General features: G+C 40.8%; 2 protein-coding genes across 2 annotated transcripts; one reads left to right on the forward strand and one right to left on the reverse strand.

The window, feature by feature from the left end:
• Positions 1–3,817: 3,817 nt before the first annotated feature.
• Positions 3,818–6,086, forward strand: bhlha15 (basic helix-loop-helix family, member a15). The gene is made up of 2 exons (XM_053511537.1): positions 3,818–4,164; positions 5,348–6,086. Exon 2 carries the CDS (start codon positions 5,378–5,380, stop codon positions 5,879–5,881), a length of 504 nt encoding a protein of 167 aa, XP_053367512.1. The 5' UTR covers positions 3,818–4,164; positions 5,348–5,377; the 3' UTR covers positions 5,882–6,086.
• Positions 6,087–6,225: 139 nt separating this feature from the next.
• tecpr1a (tectonin beta-propeller repeat containing 1a) lies at positions 6,226–21,024 on the reverse strand. Its single transcript, XM_053511536.1, has 26 exons — positions 20,890–21,024; positions 18,250–18,346; positions 17,893–18,125; positions 17,629–17,811; positions 17,438–17,560; positions 17,210–17,332; positions 16,931–17,105; positions 16,718–16,818; positions 16,506–16,607; positions 16,206–16,354; positions 15,391–15,944; positions 14,786–14,931; positions 14,526–14,681; positions 14,239–14,388; positions 13,867–14,024; positions 12,426–12,553; positions 12,239–12,341; positions 11,836–11,932; positions 11,609–11,688; positions 11,449–11,505; positions 10,850–11,024; positions 10,613–10,748; positions 9,452–9,544; positions 8,647–8,753; positions 7,710–7,829; positions 6,226–7,610 (listed from the first exon to the last, which is right to left on the reverse strand). Exons 3-26 carry the CDS (start codon positions 18,115–18,117, stop codon positions 7,464–7,466), a joined length of 3,588 nt encoding a protein of 1,195 aa, XP_053367511.1. The 5' UTR covers positions 18,118–18,125; positions 18,250–18,346; positions 20,890–21,024; the 3' UTR covers positions 6,226–7,463.
• Between the last annotated feature and the right edge of the window lie 1,236 nt (positions 21,025–22,260).

Genomic DNA, 22,260 nt, shown 5'->3' on the forward strand with positions numbered 1-22,260 from the left:
AGGATGAGTGTTCTTCCATGCAGGGGGAAAAAAAAACGCTTACTGGCTAATTTTGTATTTTCCTGGCTGTTGATAGTTACTTAATTTGGTCCTTGGTGCTTAATGGAAATAGCGTTGACCAGAAGAGAATTGACAATGCAATCGCTCAGAAGGTCACTGGTCACTGATTACTATTTGTTACTGATTACTATCGTATTGGTAACTGCTTTGCTGTTTTTCACTTAGTTACATCCTTTGGTAAGCCACTGCTGAGTGCAAGACAGGCTAAATCAGTGTTAGGACCTATAGAACAAAATCAATCGACTAATGTCATTATATGACCAATTTTATGCGCTAATGAGGACATCACATATCCCACACATTAAACCTTGTTCTAGGTGAATTCAGCCCTTGTTAAAAAAAAACTAGATATGCCACTTAATACAATATGTCAATTAAGTCTAAAACTGCTATACTCTGCTATCCTGAGAAGGAGTGCTATTGTGCTGGTTATCAGCACGGCATGATGCGCAGCGCGAGTGCTAAAGATATCACAGCTGTGCTAATATTCAGCACAAACTTAAAGTTGATATTGCTTTTATACAACACTTCCACAAACACCTTTTTTAATCAACAGATTATGATTTGTTGTTCATTTAGCCAGGTATTTTACTTCCTGTCAGTTAGCTCCCAACAGTTGTTAGCAGTGTAATCAGCAGGAGTGAAAGTAGTTTAAATTCTTTTACCAGTATTATTATAGCCAAAAAGTGAGGTGGTGGACAGTCCTGAGAACCTGTGACATTATTTTTTATGTTTTCATAAATTCTGCTTTAAAATGTTTGCTAACTTATGGGTTTCTGGGTTAAATCTCGAACAGTGTCATATGGAAAGCTGGTACGCACTGTAGGGTGTACAATCCCTTGTTTCAAACAAAAATGAATGCCCCTGATCAGAGGTTAGAGACGGATTTGGGATTCAGCCTGGTGTTAAAAGCTTTTTAGCTTTGTAGCTTGCGTTGGTTGAGAACAAAGTACAAATTACTTTTTAAGATTTAGTTGCTGTTTAAGATGACATAATGCTATTTTCCTGCTTTTTCAGAGTTGAGGAGTGTATACTTTCACTCAAGCTGGTAATAGACAGTTTGTGAAATTAACAATTGTTAAAACACCTGTGACTTGAAGTGATACATATAGGTAAATGTCCCAGTGTTGTTATCGACTCACCACATACCTGTATGCTGCTCTGTCAATTCCACTTGAAACTGTTTGGTACAAGCATCGTTAAGAAAAGAAAGAATTTGCTTACTCATATGTTAACCAATGAGCTAAAAGTAACACTATGTGGTCATTTCAGGACTCTGTATAAAAGCATTTTGAGACTTCGTCTCCCAATGACATTTTTGCATTAAGAGCACAGTTGGACTTGAACACGAAGGCTAAAGTGCCAAAAAAAATTCACCCCTTTTGTTCAGTTATATGTATGTACTGGGTATACTTCTTTTACTGTGTATTATATCCACACTCATTGTGCAATAATTTAGTGCCTTTAGTGCAGACGTTTCTTTAGGGACCCACTTAACCACAGGATGTGCACAGGGTATACTCTGTGGTATAAAGCTTAAGATAATTATTTACAGCACATAGCCACCAGGCTTCTGAATATTTTAAGTAAGTGAGTGGTAACTAGACAATGTATTTGTGTTCAAGGGAAAAATTGAACAGGGATGAGAGAGACAGATGCTTTAATGATTTTAGTTGATGCATTTCATGGTCAATCCAGCTAAGGCCTGCTGACATAACAGGCCATTATTATGTTCCTCTCATTTGGGTAGCTTTTGGCTCATGGAAAAAGTGACTTATCTGCCTCATCCACCTTTTATGACGGTGCATGAGGCAGACTTTAATGCCTTGGTTCCTGGCTGATCTCTTGTCCACTCAGAGCAGAAGAGGCGTAATGATGTCAGAGGCAGTATGACATCAACGGGTGGCCCATGGAGCATCTGTTATCATCTGTGGCCATAATACTACAGCAGATGCAAGGGATTGACTATGTGCAATTAATTATTGCCCCCCCTCCCCCAAAATCCACACACTGTAAATCACTAGTTCTTGTATAATTTTTAGTTTTAACAGTAAAGCATAAAACTTGGTTAAAAATGTTATTTTAAACAGCTAGTTAATTTTTCATACATGTTTTTTATGTGCTTGCCTACAATACTCTCTTGGGTGAAACATACAGGTGTAAGGCACACTTGTAGGAAGGACCAGTATTTGGTTAGCTATTTTTAGACTTGCCCTTGAAGCCAGCCAGCTGTATGCTTTTGCACCTGACGGAGACATCTAAACTTTAATTATTATTCTTATAATTTACTTGTTAAATACTAAAATGACTGTTTTAACTCTATTCTTAAGACACAAATATTTTTTTTTAAACATAGTTTACTTTAATGCCACAGACACTGGAAAGCAACAGATGAAGATTTGCCAATGAGTAACTTGTTTGCCAGATACCATGAGGGGTACTTGAGACTCCTGCAAACAGAGCATGTAAACCAGAAACTCTTTTGTATTCACACACTTCAGCGCTACTGCAAATGCGATTATGTAAATTCTTGGCCTTAAGTAACGGACGGAAGAGACTTGGGGAAGATTTGCGTTTATCTACACACGCATGTCTGTGGTTACTGAATGCATTAGTTGCTGATGAATCTACTACTTTTGACCTGTTGCCAGAGCACTGTATCAGTACCAGTGCCACTAGGAATAAACCGTGTACTTGCATAAGACATGTTTCCATGGTCTCAGCACTCAGATCAGGCTAGATTAAAAAGAGCAGGCTGAACCCAGGAAGCCTTGGCACCAGTTTCAATGTTCAAACTCTGCACACCAAGGACATCTTTTTGTGTGTGTGTATGAGGGAGGGCTGATAGACCCTGAGAGCTCTGCAGGTGTGCACTACACATTTACCTAGAAAAATCCTTGAAATGGTCCCTTTGGTACACCTTAATTTACAATTTATTACAATTATGACCTCTATAATATGAAAAACGTTACAATTTATAGTTCCTATTACGATATGTGTGAACCATTTAGGATGATAAGCATTTTTTTTTTGTATTGCAAAACAGTGTCAGAGTTTAGAAAGGCCTAGATCTCTATCTGTGTATGTACTTTATATTGCATAGGTTTCAAACTTCAATTTAATAATAACTTGTCTGTGTTTGATTTATTTAATGTTTGATTAGCAGTTAAAGTGTATTAACAGGGTGGCTCCCATACTTCTAGTTTTTCAGGTTTTACAAAGCTAACTGTGTGTACTTTTTAAAGTAATAAGCCTCCATGTGTTCATTAAAAAAAAAAAAAAAAAAAAAAAATTTTTTTTAATTTTAATAAAAACCCTAAGTGACATGTATATTCTGGAACTGGGCAAACTCGATAAAGCTGTGTCAAAGTTAATGGTAGTGTGGTACAGAAGATAACTGTAGTAATGCTGTTAGAGTGAGTTTGCTTAAGGCAGCCACCACGGCATGAGCTGTGCAAACAAAAAGGAAGATGGTTTATAAACCATGTTATATATTGTTATTATTATATTATATTTTATACGTCATAGATGTTATAGCTTACAGTTCTTTCTTTATCTCTCTCTCTCTCACACACACACACACACACAATTTATTTCATAATTTGCCAAATACCCCAAAACATTCAAATTTATAACCGTTTCCTAGCGCGCTCTCGACACATAACGAGCGCGCACCCGCGCGCGCTCCAGACAGCTCCGGGACACTTCCCAAACACCCCCCCACCTCGTACTCGAAAGTGTGTGCCGACTATGTTAAGTGTAATAACCCGTGGTCGAGTAGTGCTTTATCACACTACTTAGATCTACAGTGTGCGGTTTTAGACGGTTCCGCGGATCTCACCTCTGATTGGTCGAAGCTGTGCTACGTGGACATAAAGCAGAAACAGGTAGCCAGCTGCACGCGCGTGTGACCGTTATCACTTCGTAGCTTTAGGATAAACTGGCGCTGTGTGTATGTATGTGTGTCTGTGGAGTTCAGCTCAGAGGGGAAAAAAAAAAAACACTTAAATGAGGGTCCTCACTTATGAGTGAGGTCTCTTCATTAACTGCGTGTCTTTGGCTGTCAGGGAGTTTTACAGCAGTTGTGTAAAATTCAGTTTCACGGTAAGACATCACTTTTTTCCCTCTTATTATATTTTTTAACCAACCGAACAAAAAAAGATTATTCATAAAGCCAGGAAGAGAGTATATGACGCCTGTCTACTTCAAACTGTAAGGTTAGTGTTAAGGCACAACCTGTATACATTAATATATATATTTGTGTAACTGCTTGAGATTAAGCTACTGTACTTACAGTTTCTTTATAATATCACAGTATGTCTGTTGAGGAAGGTGAACTTCTCATAGCTATGTCCATCATAAAGGGTTATTTAAAGCAATATGTCCAGGTTTAACTAAAACTAAAAACCTTGAGATGACTTGGAGGCAGTTCCATTGAAATGTCAACATTACCAGAGAACAGTAAAAGCCTCTGAAGTACTTTGCTTTCTGACATAAATTGACCAAGCTTCACTCTTTCTCGTTGTTGCATTGGTACATCTTTTATATTATTATTATTATTATTATTATTATTGTTGTTGTTGTTGTGTATTTTAAACATGGACACATCAGGTCCATCCATTCTTTTATCTTTTATGTGCATACACACATGCACACATGCACTTACACAACCAGAGTATTAGCGGATAATTTCACCTAATATGGAAAGATCATAAAAACTGTACACACAGACCAGAGATGCTGAAGAAGCTGCCATACAATCAACTTTATATTCATGTGTTCAGCTGCATTATGTATTAAAAAGGTGTAAAAATATAGAAAAAAACTCTTTGGTACTTGAGTGGTGTAGTGTACGGGTGGTTGTGTAACCAGGAAACTTGGTAGAAATGAAAAAGCCAACATGGTAAGTGTTTTCTTTTATAGGCCGTCATACATTTAAGTTAAATGTCGCAAGAGTTAACCACAAAGAAAAAAGTGGGTTTTTTTTCCCATCACAATCATGACTCCAGATTCTCTACATCAGTGTACAGTGTATAATATCTTCAACAGAATGTTTACCTCATTGGTCTTCTATAAAATGTTGTGAATATCATGTGACAACCATTATACATTGAATTAAAATTTATAAGTGGATATATTTTTTATTTGTAAATATTATATATAATTTTAAATATTTATAAATTTTCAAGTCAATCCGAGTTCCTACATCACATTTACAAAGCTAAAAAGATTAATTTTCTTACACTCAGACAGAGTTGATCACAGAGTTTTATATATTTTCCCTCAGGGCCTGCACGGTCGTGTGGGTGATATAAAAATGAAGTCTAAAGGAAAGGGCTCGAAAAGGAGTCAGCACTCCTGGACTGAGCAGGAGCATGCTGACCTACAGCTGGATGTAGAGCCTGGTTCCAGCGAACAGGAGGGGTCTGAGGCTTCTCTTCCGATTGGGTCATCATGGCGGGCGTCAGGCAGAACAAGGACAGGCACACGCCGTCGCCGATGCCAACACAGCAGCGCTAAGGAGCGCAACGTGCGCAGGCTGGAGAGCAACGAGAGAGAACGGCAAAGGATGCACAAACTGAACAATGCTTTTCAGGCTCTGCGGGAGGCCATTCCGCACGTCCGAATGGACAAAAAGCTCTCTAAGATTGAGACTCTGACACTGGCCAAGAACTACATTAAAGCCTTGACTACTATAATCCTGGGCATGTCTGGTGGCTGTCTGCCCCACATGGATACTCAGCAGCATCTGGAGGATGAAGGCCACACTGACCTGTCCCAGTACCTGGAGCACATCCGGAGCTTCAGCCAGAGCAGCTAACAGCCACTGCATCATTCAGACCACTGCAAAGTATTGATAAGACTGTACAGTTTACTGTAAATAACACACAGTGATGCCAATGAGGAACTCCTAAACTCTGAGACTGGCTTACAGAGGATATTAAAGTCTAATATTGGTTTGAAGGATTATTTTATAAGGGTTAAATAGTCTTCAATCCCATTGTGCCATAATGAGGCAAATATTTCCTAGTTATTATATAAATACAGGGACCAGTTGAAAAAGAAAATAACCAAAGAACTGCCTATTACAGAGTACATAAAGACCAAAGCAGCACTAAAACCCTTGCGCATAGCGTAGTGAATCACAGTAACAGAGAAGAAAGCTATTTGAAGTCACATTTATTTTAAGGGCACATGTCATGCATACATTTACATCAGGGAGCGTTTTAATAAATACTATTTCCATAATTTAAGTTTTTACAGCCATAAATGTCCAGAGTTAAAAATCTGTATTTCATTATTGTATGTCGACAGAAACATGGTGCAAACTGTAGACCTTTTCTTTTCTTTTCATCGACATACAATTTACCAGCAACAACATTCAAGTTGTTTTTATGTTTGCGTCTATATATATTATAGTTTTATTTAATTTTTATTTATACTTATCCACACGTAATGCCCTAAAATCGTGCTTTAAGAGAAAACCACATTTACCTGCCAGCATAAAAGTCTTATTAAAATGACAATGACCATCATACAGTAGCACTGCCCATAATGAAAATTTTGAAAAATAAACTTTTTCCAACATCTCTTTTGTGCTGCTTTTAAAACAATACAGATAGTCATCAGTTATTCAATTCTGATGAAACATACACCTTGGGATTCCTGAGAAAAGTAAACCATTGTCTAAATGTTAAGTATTGATGATACCACTACAGTGAGCTTAGAGATAACGGCCAGCTGAATTAATAAAGGTTTATTTTCCTAGCAGCTAGCTGACACTTCTTCAAGCTTCTCAAGAACAGGATGTTACTCTGGTTTTAATGTTGAGTGCTTAGTAGGAAACTCATGTTTAGCAAGCGTCAGTCACTGTGTATGTGATCCAACTCTGATCCGTAGAGTCTGATCCGTAATCCTGTGTTTATTTCCATGCTGGTAAAATGGCCTTGTCTTTAAAAGTGTGTACTTTGTTTGTGATGTCTTCGTCAGTGGAGTACCTTGTCGAGCCTACACCAAGCCTTGAACACACTGTATTATTTGCTACTACAAATCAAATAAAGAAACGAAAAAACAAAACCAAGACCAAACATGTGTATCCACAGACAAATAAATAAATAGATCAATAAATAAATTAAATACAATTAAGAAATATAATTAAAAAATAACTAGGTAAAAAGTTTAGAAATATTACAACCAGTATGATGGTATGAGACTGTTTCCTTTTGGAAAAAAAAGAAAAGAATGCAATTTGATGTGTCACTGCTGAGAGATTAAATCAGAAGCTTACGGGTACCACACATTAGCTATATGACTATTAGAAAAAGGGGGTGAGCTGCTACACCAGGGCTAGAGAGTACAGAGAGGGAGAGACAAGGGTAGACAGAAGGCAAAAGGTTATGCTGCTAACATCCCACAGTGTTGCCGTTCATCTCTGCCGGCTGCAAGCCGTGTGGCGTTGTGTGACTTTTTCCGCTGTCATTCAGTGATGGCATAAGGATACGCGGCGCCTCCAGTGCATTGCCTCTCACGGTGATGTGGTCCCAACCACCCTGTGTTTTGAAAAAGGACATTTGTATTATTCAGGCTTAGCACTTAACAAGCTGTAAATGAAGCAATGTATCACAGGCAATCACTTAAGACACACGCACCCCAATGCCGTAGTCCCACGTCTGTCCTTTAGGCTCCAGGGGTTGTACCCCCAGCCTGCGGCAAACGGTCCCACAGCTCAGACTGTGGCTGCCCTGGACCTTATCAGCAATAATCCATACCTGAAAACACACAAAAAAGCTCAAGAACATATTTTTATTAAATGGTTAACCAATTTAAGGCAGCTGTTTGTCATTATTATATTATATAGACTTATAGCAGAGAGCTGCTGGGTTGTTGAATCTGTACAATACAGTAGGTATGAATTACTTTGACCACAGTTTTGAGTAATTTAAGAGACTTTTGCACCATAGAAGACTCTTCAGGACGTTATGATTTCTGGTTTCTCCATAATCCAAAAAAAAAAAGATGTAGTTCTGTTTTATACATTTCAGGAAAAAAAGGAAAATGAGGTTTTATCACTACTATAACTTAAATAATAACAGGAACTTGTCTCAAAGAGAAGGGTAATCAATTAAAAAGACAAACATGTCATTCATTAATAAATTAAAAACTGCTGAAAATGGCTGTGGTATAAGAGCAGTAAAATACTTCAAGATGTGAGGTCATAGCAAAACAATTGGCTTTGGTGGTAGGTTTAGCACTAGGGGTAGCTCAGTGGTTAAGGTGTTGGATTACTGATCAGAAGGTCCCAGGTTAAAACCCCAAAACTACCAAGTTGCTATTGTTGCACCCTTGAGCAAGACTCTCAACTGCTCAGATGTATAATTAGATAAAACATAAGTCGCCCTGGATAAGGGCGTCTGCCAAATGCTGTAAATGTGTGGTAACAATAGATAGATAAATTGTTATAGAACGGTAGAAAGAACTTCAAGAACATCTCCTTCACATCTGTTTTTCAAGGAATCATTCTAATCCTTGTAAAATCCACTATCCAACACTGAGGACAATCATCAGTGGCACAAGCCAGCTACATACCTGGTCTAGTGGCCCCACAGACACTTTTCGCACATTATTGGAGATGTGCTCCCACGATGAACCCTGAGGGTAACTGGGTGTCACACCATGTCGATACCACAAGTTTCCTGCACATACAGAGTCATACCTGAGTGTTACACAGCACTGCACAGCCTGAACCAAATGGATGCTACAGTACATAATGTTTTGTATAATATTGTTACAAAACAAATGCTTGTATACAGTACTGTGCAAAAATCTTAGGCACCTGCTGTAGAGCTTTTAAAAAAAAGGTTTTTCAACAAATACTATAAAAAGCAATAAACATTAATGAATGAAACAATGTCAATAATGGGTGTGACAATCCTTGGCTTAAAATATACAGTAGTCTCAGATACCAGTTGTGTAGTTTTATAAGAGAATTAACTGCATATTTTTACTAAACATCCTGCAAAACCAGCCACAAAGTTTCTGAGGACTTTGTTGCACCTGTTTAATTTTTTTTAATGCATGTGAAACTCAGAAGCTTTCTTTTTGTGTTTTTATTTATTTTTTGCCTGAAACAGAGTCTTTTACATAATATGCTGCTTTCTTTTCTGGCCTACAGATATTTTTCTTGAATACAAGAATACTAATTTTGGAAATAGGTTGTACTGACTTAATGAAGTCATAAAATTAACATGCATAGCATAAGTTTGTATATACATACATTCATAAGTAAATTAAAAAATAAAGAGACAGGCTTAGGACTTTTGCACAGTACTGTATGACGCATGCATAAGAAAGACTCTGAGCCACACTTAGTCACAGCTAATAGTGGTGTTACCATTCTCATCCACTGCACAGACGGACGTCCTGCCCACCGACACCTGTTTGAGCTTTTGGGTAGCTGGAGAGGGTATATGGTACCAACAGTCTCCTGCAGACACAAAGGCAAAGTGAAAGAGAGAGAGAGAGAGAGAGAGAGTGAGTAAGACAGACAGAAAGAGTATGACTTGCAAGTTTTTTTTTTCCTCCTGATTACACAGTCTGGGGCGTCACAGACAATGGAGAACCTCCACTGAATAGATATTGTTAATTTAACTTATAAAGGTAAAAAGGTTTTTTTCCCCCTGATAACTGACACTTTTTTCAGTCAAAGCCTTTAAATGGTCTTTCACGAATAAACATAGTCCTTTTTATAATCTTTTGTCTATTGTTCCTTTTTATATATGACAGTTTCATTTGCTTCTAAAACCATTTAATCGGCAGTGAAACAAACTGCATTTTAAATTTTTAATTTCTAAGATTTTTAAGAAGTTATACTGTATTTACTACTTCATCCTATTTAACTGCATTCTTTCAGACAAATTTTGTCGTCTTTTTCCCCCCGTTTATACAAAAAGCATTGAAGATTTACACGTACATGTCATTCCAGATGTCAATTCTATTAGCTTCCCTTTTTTTAATGAATTAAAAAAACATATGTATCTTGGTGCATTTTTAATTTATAACTCATACTCTAATGTAGGGCTGGGTATCATTCAAGAATTTTCAATAGCAGTACCAATACTTCGGTACTTCAGATACCTTGACTCCATGGTTCCTGGGAGTTACTTTTTTTTTTTTTTTTTTTTTAATACCAACTTTGTATGATCCAAATTACATTACACTCACTCTCACTCAGCACGCACACACTGCAGTTAGGTTAATCTATATGTCTTTGGACTGTAGGAGGACACCAGATTTTCAGAAGCATGCTGAATAATTATTGGCCCACTCATGGTACTAAGATTTACTACTTGGGTATTCAAATATGATGATTCAAGACTTTTCTCTACTATTGATAGTATCTAAGCTATTCAGTCGGTTACAAAAGTATTGAAGTTTGGTACCTTGCCCTACTCTGATTTTTAAAATGCAGAACTCTCTCACAAAATAGATTAAGTCTGGCAGATCTGCAATAGAGGCATGTGATAAGACAAGCAATGGACAGCAGGAATGTCACCTGCAGGATTTTGGGATGATACAGCTCCTCTGTAAAATGCTGAGCCATCTTTGGCTACAGCCCACACCTGATACACCCCACCAATCGAGATGGACTTGAAAGGCTGGTCTGTTCCTACATGGAGCCATGATGTTCCCTAAAAAGCCCATTTCATATGACAAAAAAAAACAAACAAAGGTTACAATAATTAAACATAAAAATAATGCATGCTTAAATTTTAAATGAAGGATATCTTACGGCAGGTGTGAACGAGGAGACCCCTAATCGGCAAAGCACGTCTCCCTTGTTGCTGATGGCCCACAAAGGCACCTGTTCCACTGTGGTCTTTGGGCTACATGGCAAAATTGTAACATCACTCAGAGCGATAGGTGGAACTTCCTGCCATGGCCCTGTGGTGGTGAGTTTACACTTCCTGTACAGAGAAAAGCAGAACAACCTAGATGTTTATACACAGTGACATGGATAATTGTATGTAGTGTAGGTATTAACCCTCACCTTCCCAAACCGGTAACTGTTAGCATCACAACAAACCCATGTCCAGTGCAAAAGTGAGTAGGGATTTGCAATAAGGAGACTAGGAGATAGTTGATTGAATATTAAAAGAAATTATATTGTGTGAATTGTTACTGCTGAAATATAAAATTAGTATTTCATGTAATGAGTGATATTTTAAACAAATCATGAAATACAGTACATTTTGTATTGAGAGCTTCTGTGAAGTTTAGGAATAAATACGATATAGGAACTTTAACCATTAAATATTTTATTAACAGCTGCAATTTTCCTACACAGCATCCCCCCCCCACACACACACAAGGACTAAGAGCCTATAATACCTGGCCCAACGCCTGCGACGGACAAAGTCCTTCAAGGTTTTATGACCGTGGTATGACCTGACAAAACAAATACTGTTGTTAACAAAAACAGCTTGTACCAGTTTAGAGATCACGCACATACACTGCACAGATGTAATGCACTAAATATTCGCAAACGTACGCTGGAAAATCAGCTGCATACTGCCAGCCCTCTCTGTCTGTTCCGTCAGTTACGCCATAGTCGATGACCCAGTCTGACACCTGCCAATCAATCACACATGCTATCAAAGTTCTTCACATCAAATTATAATACGACAAAATACATTTTAAAGAGCCCGATGCTTGCGAAAACATATTCATAATAAAAGAAGGTAGGTTAGTAGGCTAATAGTTAGCATCACAACAAACCCATGTCCAGTGAGGCGAGGGAGGTTTAGTGTTGGATTTGGTACACTCTTGAAGGCCTGAAGCATCACTCCACATGTAGCGATCTGTAGGGAGCCCTCTGTAGGAGACACACAAGAAGTGCAAAGAGTGCACACACTATTCATTCATCACACTTATCATTATTAACCCTTATTCTCAGCCACCTATGATGATAATATTTCCTAAAAAAACTCAGATAAAGTTCATATTTAAATAAACATTCACATTTATATAAACACAACACTGCAATAATAAAAAAATACTTCTATTCTACCAATGTGTTTTTTCTTGAGCTATTGATCATGACACTGTAAATGACTTTTTTTTTTTTTTTGCCTGATTAAGACTCAAGTGTTATATCATCATATGAAGGTGTGATATTTACTTGTTTGTGTAGCCAGTAACAGGATTCCAGCGCTGGTTCTCATAAATATATACACTCTTCACATCAGTCTGGGTGTAGATGTTATCTGTGCTGCTGGCAAGCCCTGGATATGAAATACATCTGCGGTTTGTTTTGATGCACCATGCATACCTTGGTAAGCAAAGAATATTCACAGAGGCTTAGTTACCCTGAAAGAAGCCTCCCCCGTAGCCGCCTGTGTGGACCCATGCTGTGTGGTCATAGCCGATTCCCCACACTACTCCTAGACTGTTACACTCCACAATTCTTAGATGTCCTCCAACTTGGCGCCAGAACCTGTTAGATTAATGAAACTGCCTGATGATCCCTCAAACTGTAATCTGCTCATACCACAAATGACATATACAGCATATACAGTATACAATATGCTGTAAACAAACAAGTTTCTTAAGAATGTAAAACACTTCCTGTATAACTCTCTAAAATGTTATTATTATATCTGCAGTTATTCTAAAGTTCTGCATAATTATTCTACAACGTATTCACTCATCAACAAACGGTCTGTGTTGTGCATTATATACAGTTAATTACACAATTACTGGCACCTTTCATAAAAATCAGCAAATAACAGTACCTCAGTAATACCTATCAGTATCTAATGAGTAATACTTGAAGCGTAGACATTTAAGAACCCAAGCCTTCACGATTAAAATGTTTTTTAAGATAATAGTTTTTTTTTTTTTTTTTAAAGACTGATTTAATAGTTGATTTTGAAACCTAAGAACCAATTAAACTATCATTTTGGACTGTGGCTATTAGGAATTCTTCTTCGCCTTCAGCACTGTCCTTATTATTCGACTGAGAATGGTAAAGTGTTCTTTCTGACAAAAAAGACTTTATTATGCTCCTGACTGTGCCACTGTATTTAACAAAAAATATGTTGTCCGACTTGTACGGGTCAAGAACAGACTGTGTCTTTTGTGCTGATAGCTTTTTGAATTTGCTCATGGAAAAAAGATACTTTACATGTCCAACCCCCCTTTGCGGTCAGCACTTTGACAGCATAGTTGGGTCAAAATTTAGATACTGCATTAGATACTGTTTTTTTGGATACTAAAATCAAATTAAGAGAAAAAAAATGCAATATTCTGTGCTGATATTTTTATGTTTTAGTCTTTAACAGATTAAACTAGTCAATGTTCAATAAAGAATATATTCATTAAATATTGATCAGCCATAACACCAACACCACCGCCAGGTGAACTGGACAACACTGATCTCTACGTATACACCAGGAAACTGGTGACCCAAGGCTCCCACATGCCTGCAGAGACCAAAAGGCTGGTCCAGTCGCACAGAAAAGCCAATGCAGCACAAATCAAATAAAAAAAATCTATACTGGCCACAACAGAATGGTACCAGAATGCCCAGGCACCACCCTCGCAACCTACAGCACATCACACCCCCCAGAGACCCCCAAGAGCCACATCCCAGAGGGGCCGGATCTGCCCCAGTGTTCCCAAGCAAAATCCTAGTTGGTTTTAATTCTAATGGTTGGCTGATCTGTGTAAAAAAAATGTCTAATAATGACCAATACATTTAAAAATCATAAGCATGCCCTCCAACTGTTTGACAGCGAATTGGCTCACATTTGGTCACAGGGTGTAGGGTAAGGTGAGGCCTCCAGTCCTGGTGTGGGCTCGCTGACAAAAATATCTCCTTTGCATGTAACAGACCAGATGGCCTGTTTGGATGGTGGACCCTGGATGCCACGGGAATCGCAGCAGGACAGACTGAGCAAGGCCAGCTAGGAGTAAACACAAAGTCAATCAAGAAACAGCAACAGCAAGACAAACACGCTCTGCTACTTGTTGTGGGACAAGAAGCCACACGTCAGGGTTTAGTCAAAGCTGTCAGACAAACATGTACAGCAACTATGAGATTCCTCCCTCACTCATTCAGTGCACTAATTAAAGGTGAGTAAAATGATGAGCACTTTTATTAGCACTGTCTTTTTTTACCCAGTCATGCATCTCCAGCTCGGTGGCAGCTGCCAGGCGGATGGGCCACCTCTGCTTAGTCCTCTCTGGAGTGTAGATCGCGAAAGTGTTTTTGGAGTCGTTCAGCACCGGTACCAGGATGGTGACTTCGTTAATGAACGCGTGTAGGTACTGAAGAGAGAAGCATGAAAGAGGGCGTACTGCATTACTACAACACTGATGGTTCTTAACATAACTAGGCGATAGTAGGCTACTTGTACAGTATTGGTATTCAATCTAAATTTGTAAAGTGTAAGCATGATGGTCACCTTTTTCTCATTGTTAAAGGAATAGTAAATAAACAAGATGCCATCCTTGTTGCCCTCAGCGCCTGAGAATTGCTCGAGTGCAAACTGCACATCCAGCCACTTGTGAGGCTTCCAGTCCCGCCACCACTGCATGGAGCCCTTTTTCACCCAAACTGACTGAAAGAGGTAAAAAGAAAAAAGAGGGAAAGGAGGATAACAGAATTGATGAAGCAACCACAGAATAAATTCACCTTCTACGTTAGTTTCAGTGAAGACATCACCTGTTCAATGGCTTGCTCATAATGTTTAAAGTTTTCCATCTCTCTCTTTGACCTCTCACTGAGCTGTTCAAAGATCTGCTTGCGCCAGGCCGCGGTCTGCGCGGGTGTGATGGACAGCGACATGGCCTGCACAGAGGCAGCCAGGGCTGCAAAGACACCAGGAATGTACGTCATTCTGTCAAAATTTTATGAATACCTAGCTTAAAAAAAAAGAAGGAAAAGGAGAATGACCATTTTTGTTGTCACTAAGCAACAACTTCATATATTAAGGACATGCCAAATTTAGATTGTTTAAAAAAGAAATATGACACTAAATGCAGTCACCATAATTACTGAATAACAGATTAGTTCCTTAAAATAAGGCAAAAATGTAAAAGTGTTAAACACAATAATTTATTTTTACGAGTGATGTGTCTCTTACCAGATGTCTGTGGGAGTTTTTAGACATGTCATTTAGTCTCTAAAATGAAATCATTTACATACTGAGTGGGATTTGAACTCACAACCCTATGGTAAATCAGCCGCTGAAGAACCACAAAAAAGCCTAAACATATTATAAACATAAATACTGCTAAGACTTAAAATATAAGACACAAGCAGCTGACCTGTGGAGTTAAACCAGGGGAGCTGGGAGTGCGAGTCGATATAGCAGCCTCCACCACTAACCCAGGCCCACAAGGGGTGATCATCAGGCCCATATGGCTCCTCCATGCCCAGGTTATAAGTGGCTACAGATGACAGGCTGCAAGTCTCGGCAGCATCCCCAGCGGTTCCCACGTTCACGTGTGTGTGAGCCTCCTCCAGGTCCACGTTGCTCCACTGGGGGTCTGGCAGTCCGGTTTGGTTAGAAGAAAGCGGCACGTCCGTGGCAGCTTTGTCCTTTCCCTCTGCATCACTCTCCACAGACTCTTCCTCAGGGATGGATGTGGCCTGTGTGAGGGCACGTTGCCCAATCTGACCTTCTCGATCAGACACCAGCTCTGAGATAAAGCTGTCACTAGTCACTTTGGGGATTCGCTTCTTAGGCTCGTCAGTCGCGATGGGGGGCGGCACTTCTTCTGCAGCTGCTGCTGCTGCTTTCTCCGTTTCAGAGTCCAAATCATTCAGGACGGAGTTTTGTGAGTGCAGGCGGACCTCGCCGCCAAAAAAACACCCGGCACTGCAAAATAATATTGATTTATGTTAATGCTCCTGGACTGTCACACTCGTAAACTGTATGTTACAGTATAGCTACACAACTGGCATTATGAACCGGCACATCAGCTTATGTTATAAATGACACCAGCTGGTGGACAGAGCTGTTGATTACTCTTGTGTCCCGGAAGCCGGCCAGCCAATGTCACTGCTGATACAAAGCGTGCTGACAGCTCCCCCAGGCTTCCGCCAACGAAACAACACCAGACTGTTGTCCTTCACTCACCTCTGCAGGCTGTTAGCACTGGCGCTGGAGTGGGAGCGCTCTGTGTCTCTGGGGACTGACACAGCCTTCCAGGCCTTCCCACTCAGCTCACTGACAGTCACACCCTGGCGGAAATGCACCGCCCGGTCGTCACAGCTGATGCCCCATACCTGCAGCATATGGACATGGTCAGAAACATACAGTATAAGTACCACCTCATACATGCTGCACTACAGCTCAGGGTATATGGTGACGAATACAGTATGATTCGGGATAGAATTTTAGAATAAACTTAATGCTGCCTGCCCTAAAATTTCTCACCTGGTCATTGAGTCCCACGTTTATCATCACCATCTCCCCGACCATCCCAATCCAGCCTGAGCCACACGGATTGTGAGAATTTACGCCACGCCTAAACCAGACCTATTATTAAAATCAACAGTGTTAGAGGTTGACATCTGTAACAAACACAGTGACTGAATACAGAATAAAGGGCTGTTCAGTCAGTGACTCATCTCTGATTCTTTTCTTACTTTATGATCTTTTGTCACAGCCCACACTACATTGACACCCACAGCGACATGTATAGCTCCGACTTCCGGGTTTGGTGATTCAACTACAACCCATGTCGTCCCTTGTAATGGAGAAATAGTTGAAATAAATCCAACAACCGATATAGATTTATAACATGTACAGTATTTAAATCATATTACAGTGTAATAAATGTATTCCATATATATATATACCTTTTGGGCAGTCTCTGCTAATGCCCTCTCTGACCAGGAACTGCCCCTCCCACAGTACCCCCCACAGAAGGTCAGCCGGTCCACAACTAATCTGCACCACCTCGCCTGGAGTTGGCACCTCCTCCCACACCGAGCCTTCAGGGTTGAAGTGGCTGATTCCATCCCGGAACCACACCTACACCGATACACATCAAGATATATACTGTACAATTAAGCAACTAATGTACATTAGTTAAATAATAATACAATTGTATACATAATACAAGTTAAAAAACAGACCCTGCCCTGAAGAGAGACAGCCCATAGAGAAATACGCCCCCTGGGCTCCTCTGTGATTTCCCAACCACCACAGCTTATATCATTAAACGGGTCTGGCAGGGAACTCGTCTGCTCTGAAGGGATCTGGTGACACAGAACACGGAAGCAAAAGAAGCAATAACTTCTGACAAAGCCGCAGAAACCACAGTGCAACCATTAAACCGAGAAATAAGACCCCATTACACACACCTTAGCCCAGGTGTCTTGTGCCTTGTACCTCCTGTAGCGTGTCCATTGGCGACGGCGCACACAAGAGTTCCACTTCTTGTCTTTAGTGTAAGTGGCCGGAAAATCAATAGCGTATGTCCAACCCTGCAAATGTGCATTAGATGAGCCACAGCTTCAAGAGAGTCAGCAGCTGATCGAGCATGTTCACTTACTCCTTTCTCCGTGGGCTCTCCTCCAAAGTTTTCGTCCACGTACCAGTCAGCCTCCCACTCCCAGTTCTCCGATGGAAGCTGGAAGCTGTCCAGTGGCTGATGCTGCAGGCCCGTCACATCACTCCACTGCCAGCGATCGCTAGGCAACAGGCGGTCTGAGAAACCGTCCACCGGGTTCCATCGCTGCCACAAACACACCTCAAACAAATGAGACGGCTTTCTGTACACAGGCTGTATACGGTGCTTACACTGGTTGAGGCTTACCTGATTTTCATAGGTCTCTTCACGGAAGCGGATTGGCACCTCGCTGGCGTGGACGCACAGGTAGATGTTGTGATCACAGGCGATGCCCCAACAGCACTGGAGCGCAGCGGCGACACGTTTGAACTCCAGGTGGGCATCGCGGCACTGTTCCCACTGCTGTCCTCCTGTCGACAGGCTATAAACCCTCCCATACACATCTACAGCCCACAGGAGGGTCCTCGGCATGGTGCGCACTGCAACACACAGTACATACACAGCCCGCAAATTAGCCCACAGCTCCAGGACTGTTATTGGCCTTAGAGATGGGATTGATTTTGGCTTTGATTTTGTGCATTTTTGAATTGAATTAAACTTCACCTATACTGGTATTCAGGTGATATGGCCCAGTTATCGCTCTCGCTCAATGTCTCCAGGTGGTTGCTCAAACCTGCTGCGGGCTGCAGTGCAGCAGCATCTATAATGACATTTTTGTTGTTTTACTACAGAATTCTTGGAATACACACAATCTCATGATGTAGTACACATCTTCCACCATTGTTCCAAATTTTCGATTTCATGAAGTACAAAGTGGTTGCATTTTATTTAAAAAAGAAAAAAACAATCAAATAGAAGCAAAAGGTAAGTAAATATGTTTGAATAACCTATGTTTTATCTAGAGGAAAAGAGTTTCCCCCTCTCTGCTGTAAGATATCTTTTATGACATGAATGCCCCATGTGATCTGTTTGCGGTGCGTGTAGTGACTGGGGACGGTTCCTGACCTCGGCTGATGCAGACAGCTGTCCTCTGAGGACTTGTGACTACAGTCGCTTGACAGTTCAGGACTGGAGTTTCCTACAGTCTACCTGAGCCTCCAATAACGAACTGGACTCCATATTAACCTAAAGACATCAACTGTTATCCAGCCTCTTAACACACAGTATAGCCCTATTCGGATGGAACGAGTTTTCCAAACGACATTTGAGTTAGAATTTTTTTCAGACGACGCCTGTCATTTCATGTATGCATTCAGAGGTAGGAGTGTCTGTGTTTTACATGTGGGCGTTGCACAAGACGTTATTGGTGTGCAAACTTGAATACCGGCGCGCTAGAGATATACTAGAGATAGTACGGTAGTTCATGTTGGAATTTTTACGGAGGTCGTGAAAGACAAAGACAGACATGGCAGATTCGGACGGGATTAAAATCACAAAGTACGTCTGTGAAACAGAAATTTCTCTAACGACCCCCTGTAAAACTAGTCCCATCCGAATAGGGCTTATGATGCAGCTCAATCCCTGCTATCCGTTATCACCCAAATGAGGATGGGATCCCTGTTGAGTCTGGTTCCTCTCAAGGTTTCTTCCTATTGCCATCTCAGGGAGTTTTTTCCTTGCCACCGTCGCCCTAGGCGTTCTCATCAGGGACAATCTGATCATTTTGATTCATACACATTTACATTTTATACAAACTTCCATAATTTCTTTTGATTGTGTAAAGCTGCTTTGCAACAATTCTAATTGTTAAAAGCGCTCACTCACTCTCATCATCTATACTGCTTTATCCAGTATTCAGGGTCATGCAGGGCCTGGAGCCTATCCCATGAGGCAGGGTACACCCTGGACAGGGTGCCAATTTATCGCAGGGCGCACACACACATACACTCACTCACACACTACGTACAATTTGGGAACACCAATTAGCCTAATCTGCAGGTCTTTGCAATGTAGGAGGAAACCGAGTACCCGCAGCCTGGCTGGAGGTGCAAGGCTACAGTGCTAACCACTACACCACTGTGCCGCCTAGAGCTATACAAATAAAATTGAATTGAATTTTGTAACTTTGATATATCTAATAATTTAATTTGTTCATTAATCATCTCTACCACTTATTCTGTGTACGGGGTCACAGGGATCTGAGAGACTAAGGGCACGAAGTGGGATGAACTATGGTCAGCGAGCCAATTTATCACAGGAACAACACACACGCACACACACACTCACACACATAAACAAACTCACTATGGGCAACTTGGGAACCCCAGTTAACCTAATCTGGATGTCTTCGGCCTGTGGCAGAAAAACTGGAACACCTGGAGAAAACCTACCAATAACGGAGGGGGGGGACATGAAAACGCCACGCACACAGACTCGAGGTGGGAATCGACCCCTCGACCCTGGAGGTCAGAGGCCACAGTGGAAACCACTCCGTCACCATGCCTTCTACTTCCACTTGATTAGAACTACTTACTTCCTGAATTAATCCGTGTCCTATCCTATTTAACAGTCTTTGCTTCCTAAAAAAATTATGCAGTGTAGCTTATATTAAGGACGTTATGTAACGGTAAACTTTTCCTGCATGTTGATCGCTCTTTTTGATTAAGTTGTAAACAATAGACAGTCAACATGAGTCAGCACTGAAATTGCCGTAACTTGGCTATTTTTAAAGATATCTTCATAAACCTTTTTGTAAGTATTTTCCAGCTCCATCCAAAATCCAAAGTAAACTCTTAATTTAATACACTCTCATGTTTTGCCTTCATCTTTCACTGCCATGGTTTGGTTGCCCTCAAGTGGTAGCTGATCATCTCCATGAACCCCTCCAAGATCCTGCTGGTTTACTGTCTGCTAAAAGCTCAGCTCTGTCGTGTCCAGATTAATAAACACTAAACAACCAACAAACCTCAGTTTGAACCAGCACTGGAATACAAGCCTGACAGGTCATGTTATGTTTAAAGATAATCACCTTTATGGCTCATGGATCTGGTAATACTGGTTATTGATTTGTCTGACAGAGGACAGTGATGAGGAAATGCGAATGATATAAATAGAACCAGAGGAAAAGGCCAGTGTTGACATGAAATGAATGACAAGAGCTCTTTTCCCATATTCCTAGAAAGCAGATGACACTCCAGGGAAGAGACTCATTAAGATTAACGCGACATACAGTAAGATTGGAGCAAAGCGGATATTACGATACGGGGATCCCTCGGGTTACAGCACTGCTGCTCTCTCACTCACCTTCAGGTCATCTGACATAAGGCTGGTCCGCTGAGATTATTCACAGATCACTGGAGCAGCTGAATGAATGTAAACTGCTATAAAAATTCAGCAGCTATGTCCCAGCTCTCAGCACTAAACCCGAACCAGGAAGTGTCCGAACGCGCTGACAGCGGCTGCATCTTAACGTCTTGCATTAATCACTAGGGAGTGCACTAGACAGGGCGAGGAGCGCGGGATGTGGAGGACTACAGAGTGCGCTTATGCAGGGAGTGCGGAGACGGTAAGATCAGCCTTGTTTAGAAACTAATGTGAGCGGTAGAGGGCCTCTGTTATAGCCGCGATGCGTTAGTCAGCCAGCAGGCGGCGCTAAACCGCTGAGCTTTCACTTTGGGTGTCTACAGCATTGATAGACGTTCTGCAGAGACACCACCTCTCTACTTAACTAATAGAGTACAGTGAAAAAGTGTCTCCTGATAGGTTTAGAGGGCAATATTAAATACTTTTTTACATAGTTAGCCCTATGCAAAAAAGTATTTAATATTGCCCTCTAAAACAGGTTTAGACAGCTTGTTTGATCACTTTATCCTGCATGCAGGGTTGCCGCTTATCCCAGGTGACTTAGGGCATGAGGCAGGGTACACCCTGGATAGTGTGCCAATTCATTGCAGGGCACACACGCACACACACACGTTCATTCACAAACTATGGGCAATTTGGGAACTCCAGTTAGCCTATGTCTTTGGACTGTGGGAGGAAACCAGAGTACCCAGAGGAAACCCACCAAACATGGGGAGACCATGCAAACTCCATGCAAACAGACTCAAGGTGCAAATTGAACCTGGACCCTGGACGTGCAAGGCGACAGTGTGAACCAGTACACCACTATGCCACCTGGACAGCTTTTTTCCCTTATTAAATAAAATCATCATTTAAAAACTGCACTTTGTATTCACTTGCATTATCTTTGCATAATATTAAAATGTTTGATGATCATTTAAGTGCGACAAATCTACAAAAAAACCCCAAACAATTTATTTCTCAAATGGCACGCTAGCAGTTAGCACTGTGGCCTTGCACCTCCAGGGTGTCAAGGGTTCAATTCCCGCCTCAGGTCTGTGTGCATCAAGTTTGGATGTTCCCCCTGTCCTTGCCAGGTTTCCTCCAGATTGGGCTAATTAATATTCTTTGATTGCCTGTTTTTTGTGTGTGTGCACGCGCCCTGTGATGGATTGGCACCCTGTCCAGGGTGTTCCCCACCTTGTCCCCAAAGTCTCCAGGGACAGGCTCCAGGCTCCCTATGACCCTGTACAGGATAAGCGGTATAGAAAATTAATGAATTTACTTCTCCAGTAACATTCCAGAGAAGTGTAAAGTCTGTGCCAACGTGCA

Source organism: Clarias gariepinus, chromosome 14 (genome assembly GCF_024256425.1).
Source record: "Clarias gariepinus isolate MV-2021 ecotype Netherlands chromosome 14, CGAR_prim_01v2, whole genome shotgun sequence".
NCBI lineage: Eukaryota > Metazoa > Chordata > Actinopteri > Siluriformes > Clariidae > Clarias > Clarias gariepinus.